This window comes from Nothobranchius furzeri, chromosome 5 (assembly GCF_043380555.1).
Source record: "Nothobranchius furzeri strain GRZ-AD chromosome 5, NfurGRZ-RIMD1, whole genome shotgun sequence".
Lineage (NCBI taxonomy): Eukaryota > Metazoa > Chordata > Actinopteri > Cyprinodontiformes > Nothobranchiidae > Nothobranchius > Nothobranchius furzeri.
The window spans coordinates 39,203,276-39,225,966 of record NC_091745.1 but is presented as its reverse complement, the minus strand read 5'-3'; the positions used below and the strand labels follow the sequence as shown (position 1 = coordinate 39,225,966).

The window sequence follows — 22,691 nt, the reverse complement described above, 5'->3', positions numbered from 1 at the left end:
CAAAAAAAAAAATGGAAAAACACCAATATACTACATTTAATATCAATAAATATTGTTATCGGTTAGCAGTGTTACTATTGTACTTTTATGAGCATTTAGTGTCCTAACTCAGACCTAAGAGTGTGGGATGGAGCTGTACGGGTTTATGCAACTCTAGGAAAATCGCTGAATGTCTTTTGTTAGAGTAGAAAGACAAATGGTTAAGAAATGCTCTTCTCAGATGGATGGGCAGCAGTTACTGGTTCTTTAAGATCGTTGCTGATCTTCTACTTCACTGAAGGATAAGCAGATATTTAATTAAGTGCTTAAAACATCTGCATTTTAACTGTGACCTTTAAGGTCACAGTACCTTGTGGTGTCCCACAAGGTACTGTGCTGGTGCCTCTACTCTTCCTGTATCTGCTTCCTCTTCAGCACAATCTGAGCTCCTTTAAAGGAATCTCTTACCATCTTTACGCAGATGACATCCAACAGTACATCTCCTTTAAGCCCCATGAGATGTCTAAGCTGCAGCTGATACACACCTGCTTAGACTCTATTAAAACCTGGATGGCTGGGAACTTTCTACAGCTGAATGAAGATAAGACTGAGATCCTCATCTGTGCCCCAGACAAGCTGGTTCCCAAAGTCAGAATCTTAGTGTGACCTTTGACCCAGCTCTCACCCTGGATTCTCATGTCAGTTCTCTTGTTCGCTCTTCCTTCTTCCATCTCAGGAACATTGCTAAACTGAGTCCCATTCTGTCCCGCTCTGAACTTGAGACAGTTATCCACACCTTCATCTCCTCATGCTTAGTCTACTGCAACTACCTCCTTGAACCGTCTATAGGTGGTTCAGAACGCCTGTGCTTGGCTTCTGACCAAGTCCTCCAAACACACCCACATCACCCCGCTTCTCCTCCAGCTTCACTGGCTGCCAGTCAACTTCAGGGTTCATTTCAAGATCCTGGTTCTGGTCTATAGGGCCTTACATGGACAAGCACCATCTTACATTGGTGATCTTCTGGTGGAGCTGTGATAATGCCACAGTTTTGCACATACCAGCCTCTGTATATATTATATCTGTTATCTTATTGTTTACTTTATTCATTTGTATATTTAGATTAGCCATTTTTATATTTTACATGTTTTTACATTACTGTATTTTTACAACGCTGTTGCTGTGAAGCTCGCACACAAGAATTTCACTCACATGTACTGTACCAGTGTACCTGCACATGTGACGTGACAATAAAAGTGATTTGATTTGATTTGATTTGATTTGATTCTTTGTCCCTACACCCCCAGCAGGTTCCTGAGGTCCAGTGATCAAAGCCTACTGGTTGTGCAGCACCAGGCTAAAGACCAAAGGTGACAGATCATTTGCTGCTGTGGCCCCCAGACTCTGGACCTCTCTTCCCCTGAGCCTGAGATCAGTGGACTCAGTGGTCTCCTTTAAAAAGCAGCTGAAAACTCACCTGCTCAGGCTGGTTTTTAGGTGACCTGGTCCTTCATCACCACCCTCTCCTTACTTTGCTCTTATTCTGCCTTTCCCCGATTTCCCTATTTCCTTACATTTTTTTTCACAATTTTTTTTCTCATTTTAAACTTATTTTAAATAATTTATTTGAAATCTTTTTTATACTTAAATTTTTGAGTTTATGCTTGATGAGAGGCGCTAAATAAAAGACTGTTTTCTTTCTTTCTTGAAAAAGGTCAAATCCATCTTTATTGGCCAGCAGTAGTATATAAGAAAGATTTATAGAATTATGTGTCTGTTTTATAGGAATGCACCGATACCTCTTTTTTCCAAACCGATACAATACCGATACTTGGCTCTGGGTACTCGCTGATGCAGATTACCGATACCGATACTTCCACCACACAAAAAAATGCAATGATTTGGAATACATATTTTATTTTCTTCTCTGCTTTCAACAGGAAAAGACTGTGAGGTAGAAAAAAGTAAAATATATGAATGGAAATCATCACAAAACTAAAATATTAGGTGAACAGAAATGACAAGTTACAGTGAAGCCATTTTCAAGCAACTGCATTGGTATTGGTTCCTGGTATCGGTTAACTTTTACCAATACCAATACTGGTATTGGTATTGGTATTGGTATCGGTATCAGTGCATTCCTACTGATTTATGCTGAAAAATATATTTTTAAGTTCTCCTTGAAAACCTTTTTTCATTTAAAACCAATTACAACTGAATGTGATAAAATAATTTTTGGGAAATAAAAATGGTTTGGGGGGGACAGAATTAATAACACAGGGTGTCTAAAATAACAGAAACATTTATAATGATATGCTCAGTAATGTTTATTTTGTATTTACTGTATACACAATGATGGCCAAAAGGGACAGGTGAAGGAGGGAAGCATAATTAGGTATTAAACCAGCCGAGGTGGCTGGACAGCTCTGATAACACCTCCTCCCACAGCAGAGGTATTCGTCTCCTCGCTCTGCCTCATACCTTCAAGACACAAATAAATCTCAGGTCACCTGTCAATGGCACACACACAGACACACACACACACACACACACACACACACACACACACACACACACACACACACACACACACACACACACACAATAAAGTGTAGCGAGTGAATGTATGAGGTCAAGAAGGTGTGAGAGCTGACTTAAGGTTTTACATTTATATTTGGTCTGTGTAGCGCCGTGGTGGCATGTTTTTGCCTGTAAGGTGCGATTTATAAATAAAGTTGAAGTTGAAGTTGAAGTTGAATGGTGAGGGCCAGAATGAGGCTGCCCAGCAGCCTCTCTACGGACAGACAGAGGAGTGTTCGTATGAATGAACTCTCTAAAATCATCAATTGCCGTCTGCTGTCGAGTCTTTCCCAAATGAACCAGTCCTGACCTTGTGACAACCAATAAAACTATGATTTACCAACCTGAAGTCTGCAGTCAGGTTCTGCAGAAAAGCCTTTGGAGACAGAGCAAAGCATTCAGAGAAGAATCATGTATGTTTGTAGTGAAGACAAAAAAGCAACAGGGTTAATCTATAGCTGTAAAGAAGACAAGAACCAAGACTTTTACTAAATGCAATAAGCTGGACACAAAACATAAATCCAAAGAAAAAGCATGGGTATCTGGGTAAAAAAGGCTTTAAAATCCACTTAAACTCTCCTTTTAGTCGTCATGCTATATAAACAATGTTCCTGTTTAACATCCACATACACTCCACTGTGATGTAAAAGTCAAGCATGAACCATTAGTTCAGAGCAGCGCTTTGACTTGACAGCAGAAATGATCCCCTTTGCACTGGAAGGTCATGGTGGTTATTGGGCAGATCTGGTTCACGGACTCCTGGATTAGTCAGTCTGGAGAAGTGAGCCCATAACACATCGCTGCTGCACATTCTTAACGATGAACTAAATAACAATCATCCTTTGACTACAGTCGGACTACAACTTGACCTGTTCAGCAAGAAGCTGCTTTTAAATGAAGATTAAATGATCCTATTTGTGTTACCAACGTCTGACATCACAGCAGCCAGTAAAATAAACAACTGTACTTGTGAGTCTTCGACAGGTGGAGCATTCATTCATTCACCACTGATTTAATGAACGTGGGATAAATGTAAAATATTAAATTATTATGCTGTTCTTTTTCATTTACTTTCATTTTGAACCTCGTCTCGTCTTCCTCCGCTTATCCGGGTCTGGGTCGCGGGGGCAGCATCCCAACTAGGGAGCTCCAGACCATCCTCTCCCCGGCCACCTCCACCAGCTCCTCCGGCAGGACCCCAAGGCGTTCCCGGACCAGATTGGAGATGTAACCTCTCCAACGTGTCCTGGGTCGACCCGGGGGCCTCCTGCCGGCAGGACATGCCCGAAACACCTCCCCAGGGAGGCATCCAGGAGGCATCCTGACCAGATGCCCAAACCACCTCAACTGACTCCTTTCGATCCGGAGGAGCAGCGGTTCTACTCCGAATCCCTCCCGAATGTCCAGGCTCCTCACCCTATCTCTAAGGCTGAGCCCGGCCACCCTACGGAGGAAACTCATTTTGGCCGCTTGTATCCGCGATCTCGTTCTTTCAGTCATTACCCAAAGCTCATGACCATAGGTGAGGATTGGGACGTAGATCGACCGGTAAATCGAGAGCCTGGCTTTCTGGCTCAGCTCCCTCTTCACCACGACAGATCGGCTCAGCGTCCGCGTCACTGCAGACACTGAACCAATCCGCCTGTCGATCTCCCGATCCCTCCTACCCTCACTCGTGAACAAGACCCCGAGATACTTAAACTCCTCCACTTGAGGTAGGACCTCTCTCCTGACCCGGAGTTGGTAAGCCACCCTTTTCCGGTCGAGAACCATGGTCTCAGATTTGGAGGTGCTGAACCGAAAAACCTAAAAGGAACATTAACCTGTGCAGAACAAGGTTCAAACTGTATAATTTCAACAGATTTGCTGCCTTTAAAGCCGCCTCTCAGGTGGACTGTGTGCCAACGGGTATTGTTTTATGTTTCAGAGGTTTTCAGTAATGAAGAGCCCCACGGAGCTGCTCATTGTTCTTTTATTCTCATTTTCTTTTCTAACTTTGGGCTTTTCATTTTTTCCCATCAGTAAACTATCAAACAGTAGATTTCCATCCATGCTGTTTTTCAAGGGTGTCGTTTCACCAATCTGTTATTTGTAAAATGGCCTGTATTTGTAAAGCACCTTCTCATGGTTCTACAATCCCCCCAAGGTGCTTCACAACACAATCAGCCAATCACCCATTCATCCACACATTCACATGCTGGTCGGGATGATCTACAATGCAGCGCCAGCAGTCCTCCAACCACCACCACCAGCTGGTATTTGTAAAGTTTCCTATCGTACCTTTCTCTGCCATCCCACTTGTCTGGTTGAAGCTCTTTTAGGCTGAGATATCAAAGAAAATGTGGAGTTTTCCAGTTTCCCGATGTCGGAGGGCTCCTCCTATGCCACGCTCATTGTTTGGTGAGAGCTGTGTGTGACGGACAAACTTAAACTTTTCCCCATCAAAATGAACCGGAATCAGCTGTTCTACAGTTATGGTTTGGCTACCAGCGGCAGGTAGCTTTTAGCTTTAGACAAACAGAATTAGCGTCAGTAGTTCATCAAATGTTGTTGAAAATTGGAGAAAGCAGGAACCCAGAGAAAGTGCTAACAGCCTCTACTCATTTTCACTACTTACATCTATTCAGAGCTATTTGTTCCAGCTTTTTTATCAGTTACAATGACACTTTTATTTTATGAGTCATTCTCCAGTGGGTTCCTGAACTTATAATGGGGAACCACTGGTTTAATCAACATTCTACTGCCAGTTGGTTACCAAAGTAGAAAATAAGGCTAATTAACGTCAGTGTATCAGGCTCCAAACGTTAGCTTACAAAGAGAAAAACAAACTGCTCAATGAGAACTTTGACTTCACAATTACAAATAAATGGTTTAAAAAACGAATGGATTTCAAAAGAATCTGCAGGACTTATTTCAGATAAAGCAGGGTTGTCAACACACATGATTTATTTTGGTTAGAGTTGCAACATTTACAGCATTTCTTTTAACTGCTTTTAGAATAATTAATTTGCTATGTTCAGTGTTGGTGTGAAATATTAAACTAATAAAACTGAATAAAAGTGTTTTTCAGCTTTGACTGTGAGCTCTCGATGTCCAACAGAAGCAGCACATCCGAGGAGGTGGTGGTAAGAAAGCACCAGAGATGTTTAAAGCTTGGTTTATGCTTGACACATTCACTTTCCGTTTGGTGATGCGGCTCGCGGATGGAACGCGCTTCACAACTTGCAGCGTTTATGGTTCATGCAGCTTGTCTCTGCGGTGAGCCAATATTCTCCCAAACTGTAGGGGGCAGCATGGAGCTCTACGGCATGTGTCCAACACTACACCATAGTAGAAGTAGAAATTACTGTTTACAACATGGCATTCCAGCATTTTTAACACCGTCCTCATCTTTTCCGACAGTGCGAGCTATTTCTCTCCAAGAATTATTAACAACATGTTGATCACAGTGATCTCTGAGAGCTGAATCATACAAATGTCTGTATTTACCAACCTCTGCCATACTAGTTCTTGCCAGTCCACCATGTTTTTCCGTGTCCGACCGTCCGCGTGGTTAGAAAATTTCCTAGGTGAGCGGTGCGGTAAGTTTGGGACGTGCGGAGGCGCGGTGGAGGGGCGTGGTTGTTAAAATGACACAATTTTGCAGCGCAGAGCCGTGCGAACCTCGCGGACGCATCAAGCATAAACCAACCTTAAGCCTCCTTTTAGACCAGATCTACAGAGTGGCTGTGTTTTAAATTGGATCAGGCATTGGCGAGGCTTGTTTAAGTCTCTGCATCTGCATATGAAGAGAGGTAGTCAGTGAGTGTGTTTACATGCAGCCAGTAACCTAGGGCTGCAACAAACGATTATTTGGATAATCGATTAATCGGATGGGGTCTCGATACGATTAATCGATTAATCGGATTACATGGGGACATTTTTAAAAACTGCTAGGGAAACGTTATTTCTCTCCTTCCTTCACTTTATTTAACACAACATTATTAGAAAACAGTTCAATAGCAGAAAAACAACATGCCATCACCTAAATTGTCTTATAAGGTGTATAGACAGAGACCCCAAGCTACATCTATCTGTGACCTAAAATGCTTGGTCCAAGTTAAACAGCTTAAGGGCAATTCTCATCTGTTTTGTTTGATCTCATCTGTAGACATTTATTATAGCTGGGGTGTCAAACAACTAATTTTTAAATGTAATTAAACATAGGCTGTGAATTAATCAAAATTGATCACTATTTCCAAAAATGACTGAAAAAATAAGTTGTCACACACTCCATGGAAACTTTCAGAGAATCCACAAATAGTGGCTTTCAAATGGTTTTGTTACTTTCTGCAAGTTTAGAAAAGAAGCAGATGAGACAGCATGTCTGATAATTTAGTTTTTCATCTGATAATATTAGAACATGTCAGTAATGTCTGAGGGGCTTTTATAAACACTGTATAACTAACACTACTGGAGAGGGTATGAATTACACAGAGGCTTCTGGGGAGCCCAGTTATGGGGGGGGGGGGGGGGGGGTCATTTTGCCTTGGCCCCCAAAATGTCTTGAAACGGCCCTGGGTGTGTGACTGAGTGTTGAAGGTGACCTGAATAGTATCAAATTTATAAATATTACATGTGTGTAACTTATTGTTTTATACAGGTAAAAACGTGAAGTGGAGGTAAATCTATCTACATTTTACTTTTCAACACTTTGTTTTGTTTTGTTTTTATTTAACTATTTTCCTGTCCTGTCTGTCTCTCATCTTCCTGCATCTCCTCTTGATTCTCCAGAAAAACTGCTGCCTGGATTCTTACTTTTTCACCTCATCAGTTATTTTTGAGCAGATCAAAGGGATCTCCTGACCGCAAAGAGCAGAGTGCGTTTTCGATGCTGCGTGAGGTGAAATCACCGCAGCACAGGTGATGAGCTCCGCAGTAGCAGAGCGCTGCAGGCACAAATAAGAAAGAAAATAGAGAACATGTGCAGACATGAACGATCGTGTGCTAATTATAGTTTTTTGGTTGCGCCACTTTGAGAATGGACCGTGCGCTGGAAGCAGCTGCCTGGATCGCTGCGCAAAAATGCACTGTGCCGCTCTCTGCTCAAAAGAGTCCAAAAATGATATAATATAGAAAACTTTTTCCGGTTCACCTGGATGTGTAGGATATACAGCTCCCCCATAATTCGATCCCTGCTCCTGGATGAAAAGCCGGACATTTTCATCAATACAAGAACCCGCAGTCCGGACGCGCCGGACAGAGAGTGAAAAGTAGACACGTCCGGGGAAAACGGAACGTACGGTCACCATAGTCCTCATATAGCGGGAAATTATAGATACAGTAATTTGCTCGTGCCCTGGGCCCTTTAGAGTTCGTGGGCCCTGGGCAATTGCCCAGTTAATCCGGTCTTGGAACCACTTCGCAGCAGCGCGAGTCCCCCCGCTCATCTAGCGTCGCGCTCACGACTTTAGACTCTTTTTTTACGAGCTTAGGGCATGTCTAGCCTGTGTAATAATCCGGGACTTGGATGAATCACTTTTGAAAAGTTTTTAATTTACCCGGACACAGAGTTCTCTCCATGATCCCGACATGCTTGCGTTTAAGACGCTGCATCATCCCGTGCCATGCCAAGTCTGACCTAAACGTTGCAGGTAACGCATGTCTTCGCCTGATTTAACTGAAAATGCTCCCAAACTTAAAAAGCTTTTACTTTTTTGACTCTCGCTGCTTCTGCCATGTTCCTCTTCCAAACAACTGCCGGCTCTCCCTCGCGCTGATCTGTCTGCGCGCAACGGCAGGCGGGAAGGGGGGGCGCTTTTGGAAGAGTTGTGCGACACAACGAATCGATGACGCAATTCGTTGCCAACGCTTTTAGTAATCGATTTTCATCGAATTTATCGATTCGTTGTTGCAGCCCTACAGTAACCCTTTTAAAACTCGAATATTCACAATAACCCGGTTCCGCAGGTCCATGTAAACACCGCCAAAAACCAGGATATGCTCATAACCGGGTTTTTAAAAACCCGGTTACTACACCTGGGGTAACCCTTTTCTAACCCGAATGTTTGGTCGTGTAAACGCATACCGGGATATCCCCATCAAAGTGTGTGTTCTGCGCATGCTCTGTTCGCAAGGAATCTTGGTCTTTTGAGTAGCGAGACGTCTTGTATGCGCCAGAACACCGGAAGTTAACAACAAGTTGGGAGCAACATGGTGAGTCGCGGCACAGCACCACACTTTTGGAGTGACGAGGAAACTAAAGCGCAAACAAACGCGGTCGCTATCTCTTCCGAACTGGGAAACATGTTGTTGTTTTCACGGATACCGGAACAAGAAGAACCGGAAATTATGCATATTGCGTCTGGACGTAGTCCATACGTCCTGACGCTACCCCAACGTCCGCATTTAAATCGGGTTATGCAAGTTAGGGGTAACTCTTTCTATTTATGCTTGTAAACGGGTTATTCTGATCAACTCAGAAACCTTAACCCGATTATAACCCGGATATTGGCTGCATGTAAACGTAGTCTGTGAAAAGGTCTGGGTCATATGTCTGTGTCCTACATGCATTTTTAAATAACATAGGTCTGATCTGAAATAACAACCAACATCTATAAATCCATCTAAAACAGCACAGGTATTTCTGGACTCCAGACGAGTCCCATTAGCATGACTGCAGCAACACTGCTAATCATGTTAGAGCTGGTAAGGAAAAAGTAAGTCATTTGGGAAAGCTATGACACACACACACACACACACACACACACACACACACACACACACACACACACACACACACACACACACACACACACACACACACACACACAGATATAATCTAAAAGATGATCCCCGTATTTCAACACTAGATCCCCTGTGACCTGTTCAATTCAATTCAATTCAAGTTTATTTATATAGCGCCAAATCACGACAAGAGTCGTCTCAAGGCACTTCATACAGTAAACATTCCAGTACAGGTCAGTTCATTAAGCCAATCAGAAAAAGGTCTCCTATATAAGGAACCCTGCAAATTGCATCGAGTCACTGACTAGTGTCAGAGTCTTTACAGCAATCCTCATACTAAGCAAGCATGCAGCCACAGTGGAGAGGAAAACCCCCTTTTAACAGGAAGAAACCTCCAGAGAATCCTGGCTCAGTATAAGCATCCATCCACCACAAATCACTGGGGATGGAGAAGACAGAGCAGACACACACACACACACACACACACACAACATATATACCAAGTAGTGTTTCTATGGTTACACTGTGATTTCTCAGTAAATATTCTATTTGGTGAGAGATAAACTTTCTCCGGTAGAACCTCCATGCCATCTTGGATTAGTGCCAACAACGAGCCGAGCTAGAGAGTTACTCCAGCATTAGGAAGATTTATTCTGGTCTATCAGCTAAATATTATCCAGTTATATCGATACATACATGCAACGGTAAAACTGGCAGCACATTATTTTCCTTATCCTTAGATTACTGAATTATACTGAGACAGTATGATGGAGCTAAGACCAGTAGTCAGCTGAGAACTTTAGAGCACAGAAATTAAATATTTAACAAAAGTTAAACTGTACCGATTTTGGTTCTGAAGATGAACAAAATCCACCTTGATGTCCAAATCGAGTCGCGGGTCTTCTGAGTCAAACGGTCCAAAACATGTCTGCACCTCCGGTAGTGATATCCAGCTAGCGGGGTCGGAGTTCAGTTGAACTTCTCTGGTAATCCAATGTCTGTTCTTGTTGCCGTATCCCAGAGAAAAACAAATCTGACCGACTAGCAGAGGCTTCAGAAGCTACATCTGACTGATGACACATCATTCTCTGCTGGAACGCAGAAACACCGGAGTCGGGGGCTGTTAGCTAGAGCTGTTTCAGCAGAGCTCCCTGTGAAACGTCACCATCTGCCCAGGGCTTGAACCGAAAGATATTTTTGTTTTTGCCGCGCTAGTCGGAAACATCCCAATTTCTTAAATTTCCAGCCTTGAAAATCCAAAAACCTTTTTCATCTGAGGTTTTAATACGTCTTTACACATGCCATTAAAAGGAATTTTGCCTTTGGCCAATATTTTTAACATTGATCTCAGTGATTGTTGAGTTAGAAGCTTGACCAGTTTCCTATTTGACACCACTCTGCAGCCCTCTACTGGACAAAAACCACACCTGACAGTTTTGTGGAGCGGGTAGGTGTGCTAGGGGGAGCTCTTTGTCTGCTTTACAGCCATTAGCTGTAATGCTAGCGGTGAGCATTTTCAGTTTGCTAATCGTCAATAAAAAGCACAAAAAGAAAAAAAGGATGTTGGCTTTTTCTGAGGCATCATGGCAGAGCCTGGAATTTAAAGTAATAAAGTAATGTCTTTGGAGGCGAAGCAAAAGGCTAAAACCAGAGAGAACATCGGCGCAGCCTGCGCTAGTTTGAGGGAGCTACAGGAGGCAACAAGATCATGGACTGATGGTGACCTGGCTTTGTTGCTCCTTGACTTGTAAGTAATAATATTTTTTGTCCAACAGCGTGGACCTTTTTGCTTTGTGGTTTATTTTAGTATCAGTTGGCTCATGCTCGCTCGTTGCTAGCGCTAAAAGCGGGTCACACTTAGCCAGCATCACATTCTTCTCTACAAGGTCATCATCCTGCATGCCTGCCTCGTTTATCAAAACAGCAGGAGAACTTCAGATTATCAATATCACCCTGACATCTCCATCCCAATTCAAAATGAGGCAGGCTATGATAAAAAATGTGCCATTCTTATTAAGATCTCACTGCAGTCTATCTCCTTTTTTTCCCCTCCTAAGACTATTTTGTCTTTCATGGGAGCGGTAGTCTCTAATTTCTCCTGGGAGCTACGAGCTGCTGCTATCTCAGCTGTGTTTACTAATCTTCCCTCGACACCAATTTCTCAGGCCCGCAAAGTTAATACCGGTCCAGTGTAAATAGCCTTATCTCATAAACTCTTGTTATCCTCCACCTTGGCTGCCTCGTGTATATGTGGTTAGCAGTCAACACACGGGGAGGAGGAGGAACCGGTCACAAAGAAGAGGGAAAGACAAAAAGTTCCTCTCTGCAGCAAGGTTATCCTCCGTAATTAACAGTGGAAAATGTCAGCTCGCACATAACGAGTGACATAACGACACACAACGAGCATAACCGGCTGAACGCAACAAGCAGAAGGACAAGCAGATAATAAATTGAACCAAATTTGTCTGGGAGCTGATCGATCGGAGCTCGGAGTGCCTCTTGTCAGGTAGCCGTACCTGAACGGGTCCACCTGCACCGGTCCGTTTCACCGAAGGCCCTCGATCGTTGTATGTACAGCAAGTTTTAATTAAACCCAAAGGGGAAAGTATTAATTATCTCATTGCCTGCCGTGAATAGGCGAGTGGCTGCGGGCGCATTCCCACTTGAATGCTGATGCTGCCGGGGTGAGCGAGGTGTGGTTTTGAATTAAATGTGGGATTTATCGAGCTCAGGATTGTTTTTGGATAATCACCTGCCGACAAAACGGGAGTTTTAGTTTTTTGCGCTGCTATTGAAAAAGCACAGTGAGCCAGTGGTGGCTGATAGGTTGCTTCTGACCATCTTAAAAGCTTGAGTTGATGGTTTCCAAACAGACAGAACGCTCCCCCGAGGGCTGCTCTTAACTCCGTTTAGATTGCATCTGTTTGTCTTAGCGTATCTACCCTCATATCTGCCATATTAACTCTCTTCAGTCATCAATTCATGTCCATCTTTTCCTCCAAGCTAGTAATATTAATACTCATCATCACTCCTGCGAGTGCTTTTCTTTTTGCCACGGGTTTATTGAACTCTCAGTATCGTATCATGGACTGATTGATTGGTTACACCACGGAGATTTCCTAATCATCCTGAGAGTTTTTCGTAAACAGAGCTTTAGCGGAAAGCTCATTACAGCCGCAGACATTTTTGCAGAGAAGCTGAAGGAGCAGTCCTCTCTTTGTTGAACCCCTGCAGGTATTTGTTAATGCAGAGATGGAGGAGCGCCTTATAAACTATGCATGTCATCTCCCTCTGGCAACAACCAGTGGAGAGGATGATGGCAGAAAAATGGTGGTTTTCATTAGCCTTCTGAAGCTGGTTAACATAAAATTAGCCTCGGGGTTAGCGGGAAGCAGACAAAAACAGGGCGAGAGCTTCATTAAACCCTGGTGCCTGTTGGACACCGGACATGTGAGTTAAGCTGGTTCACACCTCATGATGTTTATGTATTCATCAGACTTGATGAAGCTTTAAAACCAACTAAAAATGATTTTTCATATCCGAAGCTGAACAAGACCTTTAGGTGAAGGAAAAACCTCCCTCACCTCTAATCAGTGATTAATCACAGAACGTGGACTCAAGTGATTGTGTTAAAACACACTGTGCTCACCCTTCAGCAGGTCAAAGCTGGATGAAGGTGTGCTATAGGTCCGAAACAAGGTCCAGTCAAAGTCATCGTCCTCCCCCTGGGTGAAGTCACACAGATTAGGGTCCGAATCCTCTTCAAACGTGCAGCCAGCAGCTAAAAGGAAATTATACAATATTATTAGATAATAGACAAGAAGCACAAAAGACCTTTGGAGTTTAAAATGAATTACTCAGTCCACTTCAAAGTGCTTCTACTAGTTTACAAACTGCTCTCGATAAGGGGCCAAAATACATGTCGGATCTCCTTCCGGTGCATACACCCAGCAGGGATCTGAGATCCTCTAGACAGTCAGCTGGTGGAACCTCGGGTCAGAACCAGACAGGGCAACGCTGCTTTATTATACTAGGCTGCTAAAATACTACAATGATAATACTATGATGCTACTAGGATGGAATCAGCTTCCTCATTACCTCACATGCGCCCCAGCTCTAGTAACTTTTAAATAATCAGTGAAACCGTTCATGTATTCATCAGCCTTTGAATGAATGTTATGCGGCCCCTTCTGCACTATACTTACCCTTTCACTTGGCCTTTTATCTTATTCTTACATCTAATTTTATTTGTGTATTTTAATTCTGACTGTAAAATCTGTTGTTTTATGTTGTCATGCTGATATTGATGTTCTTGCTTCTGGAAGGCACACTGAATTCCTCTGTGTGTGTGTGTGTGTGTGTGTGTGTGTGTGTGTGTGTGTGTGTGTGTGTGTGTGTGTGCGTGCGTGCGTGCGTGCGTGTGTGTGTGTGGAATGTGCTACACAAGTAAAGCTGCCTTGTCTTGTGTTACAGTGAGAAACTACAGTTTAAGCTGTTTTTACCTCAATCTCACCAATTATTGCAAGATCATCGTGATATAAATGAATACTACTACACACACACACACACACACACACACACACACACGTCTGTCTTTCTATCATAGTGAGCACCACCCTTTGACTTCCATTCATTTTTGTGACTGCTTAACCCCAACCCTCACCAATGCGGATGTATTCCTAACCCTAACCCTAACTAAAGCATAATTCACCTCACTCTGTTGGTTAAAACCTCATGATGGTCCTCAGTATGTAGTAAGTACAAGAAGACACACACACACACACACACAGACGGAGAGAAACATGCAAAAACATTATTGTGCACCTTTTGCATTTCAGTGGTAGTTAGTAAAAATGCTCTGATACCAGTATTAAGGATGATGAGTTCTGATCTTCATCTGATGTCGGAAGTGACCTGTTAGGTGTTTATGTGAACTCTGAACCCAGCTTAGAAGTGACCCTACTAGGAGGAAAACACCCTGACCCCAGCATGTCAAGCCCTCATGGATAAAAAACACTTGAAGATCTAAAATGACTCACAAAGCATTTTACTGGGATTTTTAAATGAATTCTGTCACATTATAGAAACTCGTTTAGAATAACGAACAGTTTTCAGTCTGAACAGCCCGTCCTTGTTTAATGGGTGTCTTGTATTACTTTAATGCTGCTTTTATGTTTCATGGTTTTGATTTGACTCTGTTCAAAATATCAATGAGAAGAAAATGGTTTCTCAGTGAAGGACCTCTTTGAGCAAATGTTCTTCAGAAAGATAATATAATTGTTTAAAAGGATTCTGCAGCACGACCACGCTGCCCGGGGATGTGCCTGACTTTAAACCGGCTGTACTCAAGAGCTGTTTCGGCCGATGCAATATGTAAAAAAAAAAAAAAAGGCAAATATCGGATTGAGACCATCAATAACCATTATTATGAGTATTCACACAGAGACTCACGATGGGTCAAAAATGTCTTAAACTAATAAAAATGGGTCAGAAACTAAGAAACAAACAGAAAAACTGGAGAGATCCTAAACATCGATATCAGTGATAGAAAACTTCACATCGGCACGTCTTGTTGGGATTGCAACAAATCAAAAGTGTGTCATAACCAATCAAGTACTGTCCTCCGATACTTCAGACTCACGGCAAAGAAAACAAACTGCTTCTCCTTCATCGGAGGAGAATTATGACCCATGAGAATGATGACGCAAAGCCAGGAGGCACGCTGTGGAAAGTGATCATCAGAATAACTCACAACCTGCTTTTTATTGCACCCGAAAAATAACAGATGTATTTAAATTATAATAAATAAGAGAAATGCGATGCCCCTCTTGGGTCTGGACTAATGCGCGTTGGGTTCTGCAGCTGCAGCCACGTTTCACATTAGTCCAGCAGTGTGAGAATTACAGTATACCAGTGGGCAGTTTGAATGGCTCTGTCAAAAGACTCCAAGCCTGTGTCAGTAATAATTAGAGCTGGACCGCGTGAGAGGTGGCGCGCTAATGACAGGAATAATCACTAGCAGGTCCTGAAGGTGACCCGTGTGGTCTGCAGCTTTATAGCTGCTCGTTCTTTTCTCTAATCTGCCATTAAAGAAACGCCGTCGGTGTGACTGCAGAGGAAAACAAAACCCAACTCATCCTCACGCCGCTCGTGTGCGAGACCGACAAACATCACACCTCACCGACACTGCTGGGTTCTTGTGTCAAATAAAACTGTAACCTTTCTTTTTATTTTTTTGATTTAGCTGCAAGATTAAGATATGCTTAAAGATCCTTAAAGTTAGACAAAAACTAAATATGAAAGGTTTCAAAATTCTAGTTTGTTAACAATGATGGAATAAATGTCCGCCTGATAAAAATTCACTGTTGTGTTAACTATTGTAAATAAAATGTTAATAAATCATCTCGTTTGAGGTTTTTCTTGTATTTTATTTTTGTGTGAAGTTTTTCTTTCTTCCCTCCAGCTTCCAGATGCACCAGCGTTCGATCAGCTCATTACACGATCGTGTGGATAAACCTCCTGTGGTTCGCCAGAGAGTCTTTGTACACTTTACACAAAAACCTTACAGCTACTAGACTTTCCTTGTTGGTTTCCCGGTGATTGATCCTGGACTTTTGGAAGAAATATAAGGTGTGTTTTGGGATTTATTGGACTTTTTCCCTCTGTCTCTGTGCGTACGTGGGTCTCACTAACTGCCTTTCTTGTGTGTTACATTAAACTTTGGCAAATCTGTCCAAATGATCCGTCTTTGTAATGAACTTGCTTCCAGTTTTCAAAAAGATTCGGTCTGATTAAAAGAATAGACGACCAGAGTCTTATTTTAATGAGTCAGAAAGGTCACTTTAGTTTTAGGCCCTGTCCACACGTAGCCGGGGATCTGCCAAAACGTAGATATTTTCCTACGTTTTGGCCTGTCATCCACACGAAAACGGAGTTTTTTCACACGAAAACGGGTCTTTTTAAAAACTCCGGCCAAAGTGAAGATCTGCGTTTTCTCCATTTTGGGTGTCTGCGTGTGGACAGACAAAACCGGAGTTTTAAGGTCCGCAACGTCACTTTCCGTGACAGAAAAAATGCTGACATCACGTGTGCGACCTGTGTTTACACTAGCCGGCAGCATGGATGCCCTCAGAGCTGCGCTCGCTTTATCAATTGTCCAAGCGCTTTCTGCTTGTTTGTTTTTGCAAGCGGAATTACTGCTCCTTGTGGAAGACCACAGACGAAGGACGAGGTTAAGAACGGGGGAAGTACTGCCGCCTACAAGTCTGGCATGTCCTTAACAACGTATTTATCCGGATACGTGTGGACAGAGTTTTTTTTTTAAACGAGGTGGTGTGGATGCAAGTTTTTGGAGGGGCGGATATTCGTTTTTTTAAAAACCCGGCTACGTGTGGACTAGGCCTTAATTCCGCTTAAAGTGTTTGCGTCTCCAAATGTGTCAGATTAGATGATGAAGACGGTTAGGTAGACCATCAACATGACCAGATGCAGGACATTAAAACAACGGTCTAAGGAAACTGGTAGATTATGTTGAATCGTCATTTAGACACCCCCCATCCTGAACAAGCACAGGGCGACTGTGGGAAGAAACAAATCCTGTTAACCAAAACCAGAATGAGTGTCCTTCTGCCTACACAAGCTGTGGTGCGGTGAAGAATAAAGAACGGATCGTCAATCTGAAATTCTTCATCTTCATTTGAGTTTTTCTTCTTGTGAAAGATACGCGTCCTCGTCTGTGTCTGTGAGAAGTTTTCTGGAGCCGTCACACGAACAACCTGGTGGACACGTTTGGAATCGGGACTCAAAGTGCTAAAGCGATAACATGAACAGACACCAGTTAGTCTGGGTTTTTCACTCTGATGAGCCAGATGGCACAAAGAAACACTGATAATAAACCACTAATTATCTACTGTTAAGTATGAAGATGCAGAGAAGCAGCAGAACAAAGAAAAGGAGATTTTGTATATTTGTTTGTTTTTATTAATGTTGAGATAGAAAACGATGCTAAAACACCATTTCAATCATGAGACTAAACTTATTTTATATTGAAGGGGAAATGAAAAATGCTAATTACTGATAAACCCAAAATACTTTGCATATAACCAACATGCATATTAATTTGGGTCTGGCTCTGTGCAGTCTGACAAATAAACGCTAACTCTATTAACCAGAAGCAAATATACTTTTTCCTTAAGAGTTTAAGTATCTTTCCGGAGTTTTCCCCTTTCAGAAATGATGTATGATTTTTCTGAAATCTGTAAAAGTGATTATCTGATCATGTACTGTGATATAATGTAAGCACGCCCCCCGCCCCGCAGAGCTCCGTGCGATAGGAAACTGAGCGCCGACCAGAACTAACCAATAGCGTTAGACAACCGCTTACCTGCTTCAAATTTAAGGAATACTTCGGCTGATGCAGAGTTGATGATGAACTTTTCACGGACAAGTAAGACTTCAAAATATAAATAAATGAGAACACAGCCTGACATGAGAAAAATACTCGTAAAACAACATGTTTCAGCTGTTTGTCGGCTACAGAAGGACATAAATAAACAAGAAACGTGAAGTTGCCATCTTAAAAAAACTGGAGAAATTATGTGTGTGATATGCTTGTCAGCAAGATGGTGCCATCGAATAAAATAAATACTCCAGAAAGAGACTTTAAGTAGTTTGAAAGTAATTCCTGTGTATGTTTGAGACTTTTATTCTGAAGGATCAAAGAAAATTAATGTGTTTAGCTGTAAATGCTGCTGTCGGAGTCCAGGCAGCAACTCAACCGGGGATTTTGGATTTGACCCAGTTTTGACCCAGATTTAACCCATAATGAGTTACAAAACCCTTTTAACAGGCCACAATGATGACTTTAATCTGGAAATATTTTAGCTTTCATCTTGATTTAAGAACGTCTTTCTCAATATTTAAATGTTTGGCTTTAATTACAAACTGAAAAACAGAAAAAATACATACCTTTTGTATTTTTTACATCTTTATGGTCTTGATACACTTCTAGGGTTAAATATAGTTGCTTTTAAGCTTAATATATAACCTTTACTTATGACCAATAAGCTGTGGTATTCTATATAAATATAGATTATCAACCTGCTTGGTCTTTGGATGTTTAATCAGAAGATTCTAGGATGCTTTGCTTTTTCAGGGATCAAACACACTTCATATCAATTCAGACAGAGTCAGGTTTATATAAAGTAAGAATTTATTGTCTAAATGAATAAAAACAAGACAAGTTAACCAAGGCTACTGCGATGGATGAATCTAAGAGGATGGGATGTGATGTGATGGAATGGTGTGTGTTCATCACAACCTTGTTTCTAGAAGAACTGAGTTCTGGGTGTGAAAAGGAATTTGGTCTGCATTAAGTTATGAAGGTGGTTCTTATCAAAACGGCATCAGACACAATCTGGTCGTGTTCTACGTACCCCTGAGGAGACTTTCCTTCGGATCCAAACTATCTGGGGGTCGGGTGACCCCAAGGTACTGAGGTTCGTAGAAAAGGCCGCAGTACGACCAGGTTGGTCCAGAGTCGTCTCCCGGATCACAACAGACAGATGAACTCGTTTGCGTCTAGAACAGCTGTTTCTGAATAGCTGAAGTAACCGTTTTGCTGTGTCAGCGGTAGCGTGTAGGTTTGACAGCTTGTCAAGAGATGCGGTGGTTAGAGAGTTTACCCCCGGTGGCCAGTCCAGAGTTCTGCTCAAAAACGAGCTGAATCACTCCGCAAGTGATTCTGTTTTAATATTCCCATGTTATGATTACATGGCCAATCAGGACAAAAGAGATTAAGAGGTGTTACCAATCAAACCTCAGAACACACACCTTTTCCAGATACAAAAGATGCTCTGATTTGTGGGTGAGAAAATATCTATGTGCAGTGAGGTTAACATCAATTAATATCTCATGTGTGTATGAGTGTAGATAATGAATCACTTGTTAAACCAAACATTACCGATCATAACATCAAAATGTTTCATTGTAATATTAAAATTCATTTCAACTTCAATGAATTAGGCACAGCGTATTCACACATTAATATTACTATTCATTTAACATTTGTTCATTCAACCATATGTTTATTTAATGATTATTTAACTTATGAGTTGTAAAAGTTCTTCTTTCAGGAGTGTGCAATCCTGCAAGGCTTCGTTTGGGAACATAGGCTGACATCTTGTTCCCCCTGAAATGTCAACAAGGACTGCAGAGTCTTCTGGGCTTTAGAAGATAGGATAGAAACTCTACTCAGATAGTGGAATTGGGTCTGTAGATCACGGGATACTGTGTAGGTCAATATGTAGGAGAAAACTGGCCATTTCTGGACGTTACACACTATCATAGCACCAAGCATAAACTGATTAAATATTTACTGTCAGGTACTCAAATACAAGTAGACCCGTATCACCCGATGTCCATGAAGTTTGATAATGAACACTTTAAAGAACATATGGCAGCGCTTGGCTTTAAACAAGGTGTCAGTTTTCTCTACGAGGGTTTGGGCTCAGCCCCCAATGTGTCCAGGTACCAGAAACGCCCCTGTCCACGTCACAATCATCAAGCAGCAATAAAAAACATTGACATTTTTCCCAGTCAGGGAACACAGCATCACTAAGTATGACTATGTTTTATTTTTGTTCTTTGATATGAATCAGAAACAGCCTAAATGAGTCAGAGTAGAAGAACTAGTACCGAACCACTGATCTGGGATTGGTTCCTCTCTAGCTAATAAAAATCAAATTATTCCTAAATAATCTGAAGGAAACACATTTAAGGTTCTACCTCAGCACCACATGTGCATCTACAGTGACACTTACCACTGCTTTGTATTTATTTTTTCATCACGTTGGTGTAATTCAACCAACTGATACAGAGCAATAAGAGCCATTTGGATCGGAAGGGACACAGTTGGTCCAGGGAACTGAACTGCAGCACAGTCACACTCAAAAGAGTCCCTAGCTTACAGGCAATCTATAGCATCACTTCCATCTCCAGTGATTATAGGATAACAGCAGAGCACATCGTGTAAGCTTGCTCCATTGGGTGATGGTAGCTGCTAACCATAAGAGGAGGGAGTGTGGGTCTCTCCCTTTGGGTTTGATTTATTTCCCTGTGCTGGGCTGAAGCTGCACAGATCTGCTGCTGAGGCCAGAGGTTAATTGTCCCCTGCACCAGGGTCCATTTCTAATAGAACAGCCAGAGATATGGGACCTGACACATCCAAACGCTCACACTATATTATTTCCCGCTGCTTCGGTAAATGAAGCCTGCATACTCCTCCCCGCACAAGTCTCATCATCCTGGAGAAGAAGAGTCGGGTGGGATCTGAGGCCGGAGCTTCCTGGGAATGTCATCTCCTCAGAACACACGGCCAGAGCTCCAGCCCATCCATCACCGCAAACACACTCTCCTCCGCTGCTCCCGCTGGAGGACCGGTGGGGGTGTGTGGTGTCAGCGGTCATTTTTTACCTGAATAATTACAGCATAATTTAGTGCAATGACCAGTACAAAGTCAGACGCAGGCAGGGTTATCTGGCTGAGGTTTGGACACGTTCTCACGTTTCGCTGTTCGATCTGTCCCGAGCAGAGATAATGCGTTCATTTTTCAGCGTTCGTTTCAGATAGCAGCCTTGATTTCACTTTCCTAAAAACGTTGCAGACAATAAAACTAATCGGTTTATCTGAGAATTTCTCTTTAATCAATAACGTCTCCACATTATTCTCTGAGCTGAAAAGATCTTTTGTGTTTATCGATTTCATTCGACTTTTAAGATGTTTGTTATATTCCTACAACACAAATCGATGCCATCATCTTTTAGTGTCATTTGCTTTATGAGCAGCTTCAGTGAGTTTTGGATGAGCATGCTAAAGTTAAAATGGAAATAAAATAGAGGGAAAAATGTTAGAAGCACCAGTTGAATGTGCTGAGAAGCCTGTCCACATCCAGAGCAGAGCCACAAGGAGGAATTACTGTACCATTTGTGATGATGATGATGATGATGATGATGATGATGTTTCACAGACTCAAGTTCACTGGATTTCAGAGAGTTTCTGGTTTTGTCACTTTAGTTTTAAAGTTTTCTCAACACCTACTGTGGATTTATATTTGATCTCCGCAGACTGATCCATAAATAAATCAGCACTTGGCGCCTACGACTCCCCAGCAGACCAGAATAAGTTCAGATTTACACTGTGGAAGTGATGGGCTACGCTCTGATGCAATAACTCCTCTTGCATTTCGTAAGGACATAAAAGAAGGCGGGAGACTGTTTACCAGACACTTCAATTTGCCGCTACATCCACAGTGGTATGTAAAAAGGTTCTGTGGTTTTATGCGTGCAGTTAATCACGACTGTGAGTCTCTCGGCCTGCAACGGTTTGTCAGCGTCGCATGTAGCTCTTCATATTAGATTTGGTATCTCGCCCCTCGTCTTACGTGCATAATCCCCTGCCTCGCTATCTAATTAGTGTCAGCCATGCACAGTGAATATTGACAGTCTCTGCTCATCGCCTTTATTAGCATATGTTTTAGGCATTGGGGCGCTAGCCTACGCTTATTTAAGGTGCCACAACTCCAAGTACTTTTCTCTTGAATAAATCATAATAAGCAAAACGGGCTGAGCTGGAGCCCACGCAGCAGCAGAAGAGCTAACAGTAAGGTGTTGATGTCTTGGGACCGCTGCCAACCAAGTGTGATCTTAAACTGTGCACCAAACTTCAAAGAAAAATAAGAACATGCTTTTAAAAATCGCACTCCTTTGATGTGAAACACTGCAGTTAATCTTTCCACTGGCTTCTAAAAGATTTAGTACAGTGAGTGACTGGAATAAATCAGGAGAGTCCACAACAGGGCAGAATTTGTTCAGATTATAGATTAGAGGCATTTGTTTGAGAGACTAACGGCCACTCAGGGAAAAAGGTGCAAGAGGACATATTAGTATGTAAAGCATCAGAGATGGGTCTAACAGCTATTTCTAACATATTTAATACACTTTGTTTAAAGCATTAAAAGAACATTTTTGAAATTGTGTTAAGACAGTTTATGTAGCGCCCTATGATTACTGTGATGGAGACAATGTGAAATCACAGAACGGGACATTAGAAATTTAAGAAGAAGAAGAAAATATCATTTCTATAGCGCCTCTCGAGATAAAATCACGATAAAAAGATAAAAATTCACTGTGAAACACACTAAGCAGCAACATTTGTTCATATCCAGGAGAGAGAGAGAGAGAGAGAGAGAGAGAGAGAGAGCGAGAGCGAGAGAGAGAGAGAGAGAGAGAGAGAGAGAGAGAGAGAGAACTCTGAAGAAAATGTTTCATGTTTTCAGGAGTCACATATGTTGACTAACTTTTCTATCGGAGGACATTACTTGAACACTTGTGGATGTAAAAGGAATGTTT

General features: G+C 42.2%; 1 protein-coding gene across 4 annotated transcripts in view; it reads right to left on the bottom strand.

The window, feature by feature from the left end:
• ptprub (protein tyrosine phosphatase receptor type Ub) overlaps nucleotides 1-22,691 on the bottom strand; it is a 337,198-nt gene that overhangs the window by 222,662 nt on the left and 91,845 nt on the right. For all 4 annotated transcript variants that reach the window (XM_070551690.1, XM_070551691.1, XM_070551692.1 and 1 more), the window contains exon 2: nucleotides 12,935-13,066. In XM_070551690.1, the coding sequence (XP_070407791.1) occupies nucleotides 12,935-13,066 (132 nt within the window). The remainder of the gene's footprint in view (nucleotides 1-12,934; nucleotides 13,067-22,691) is intronic.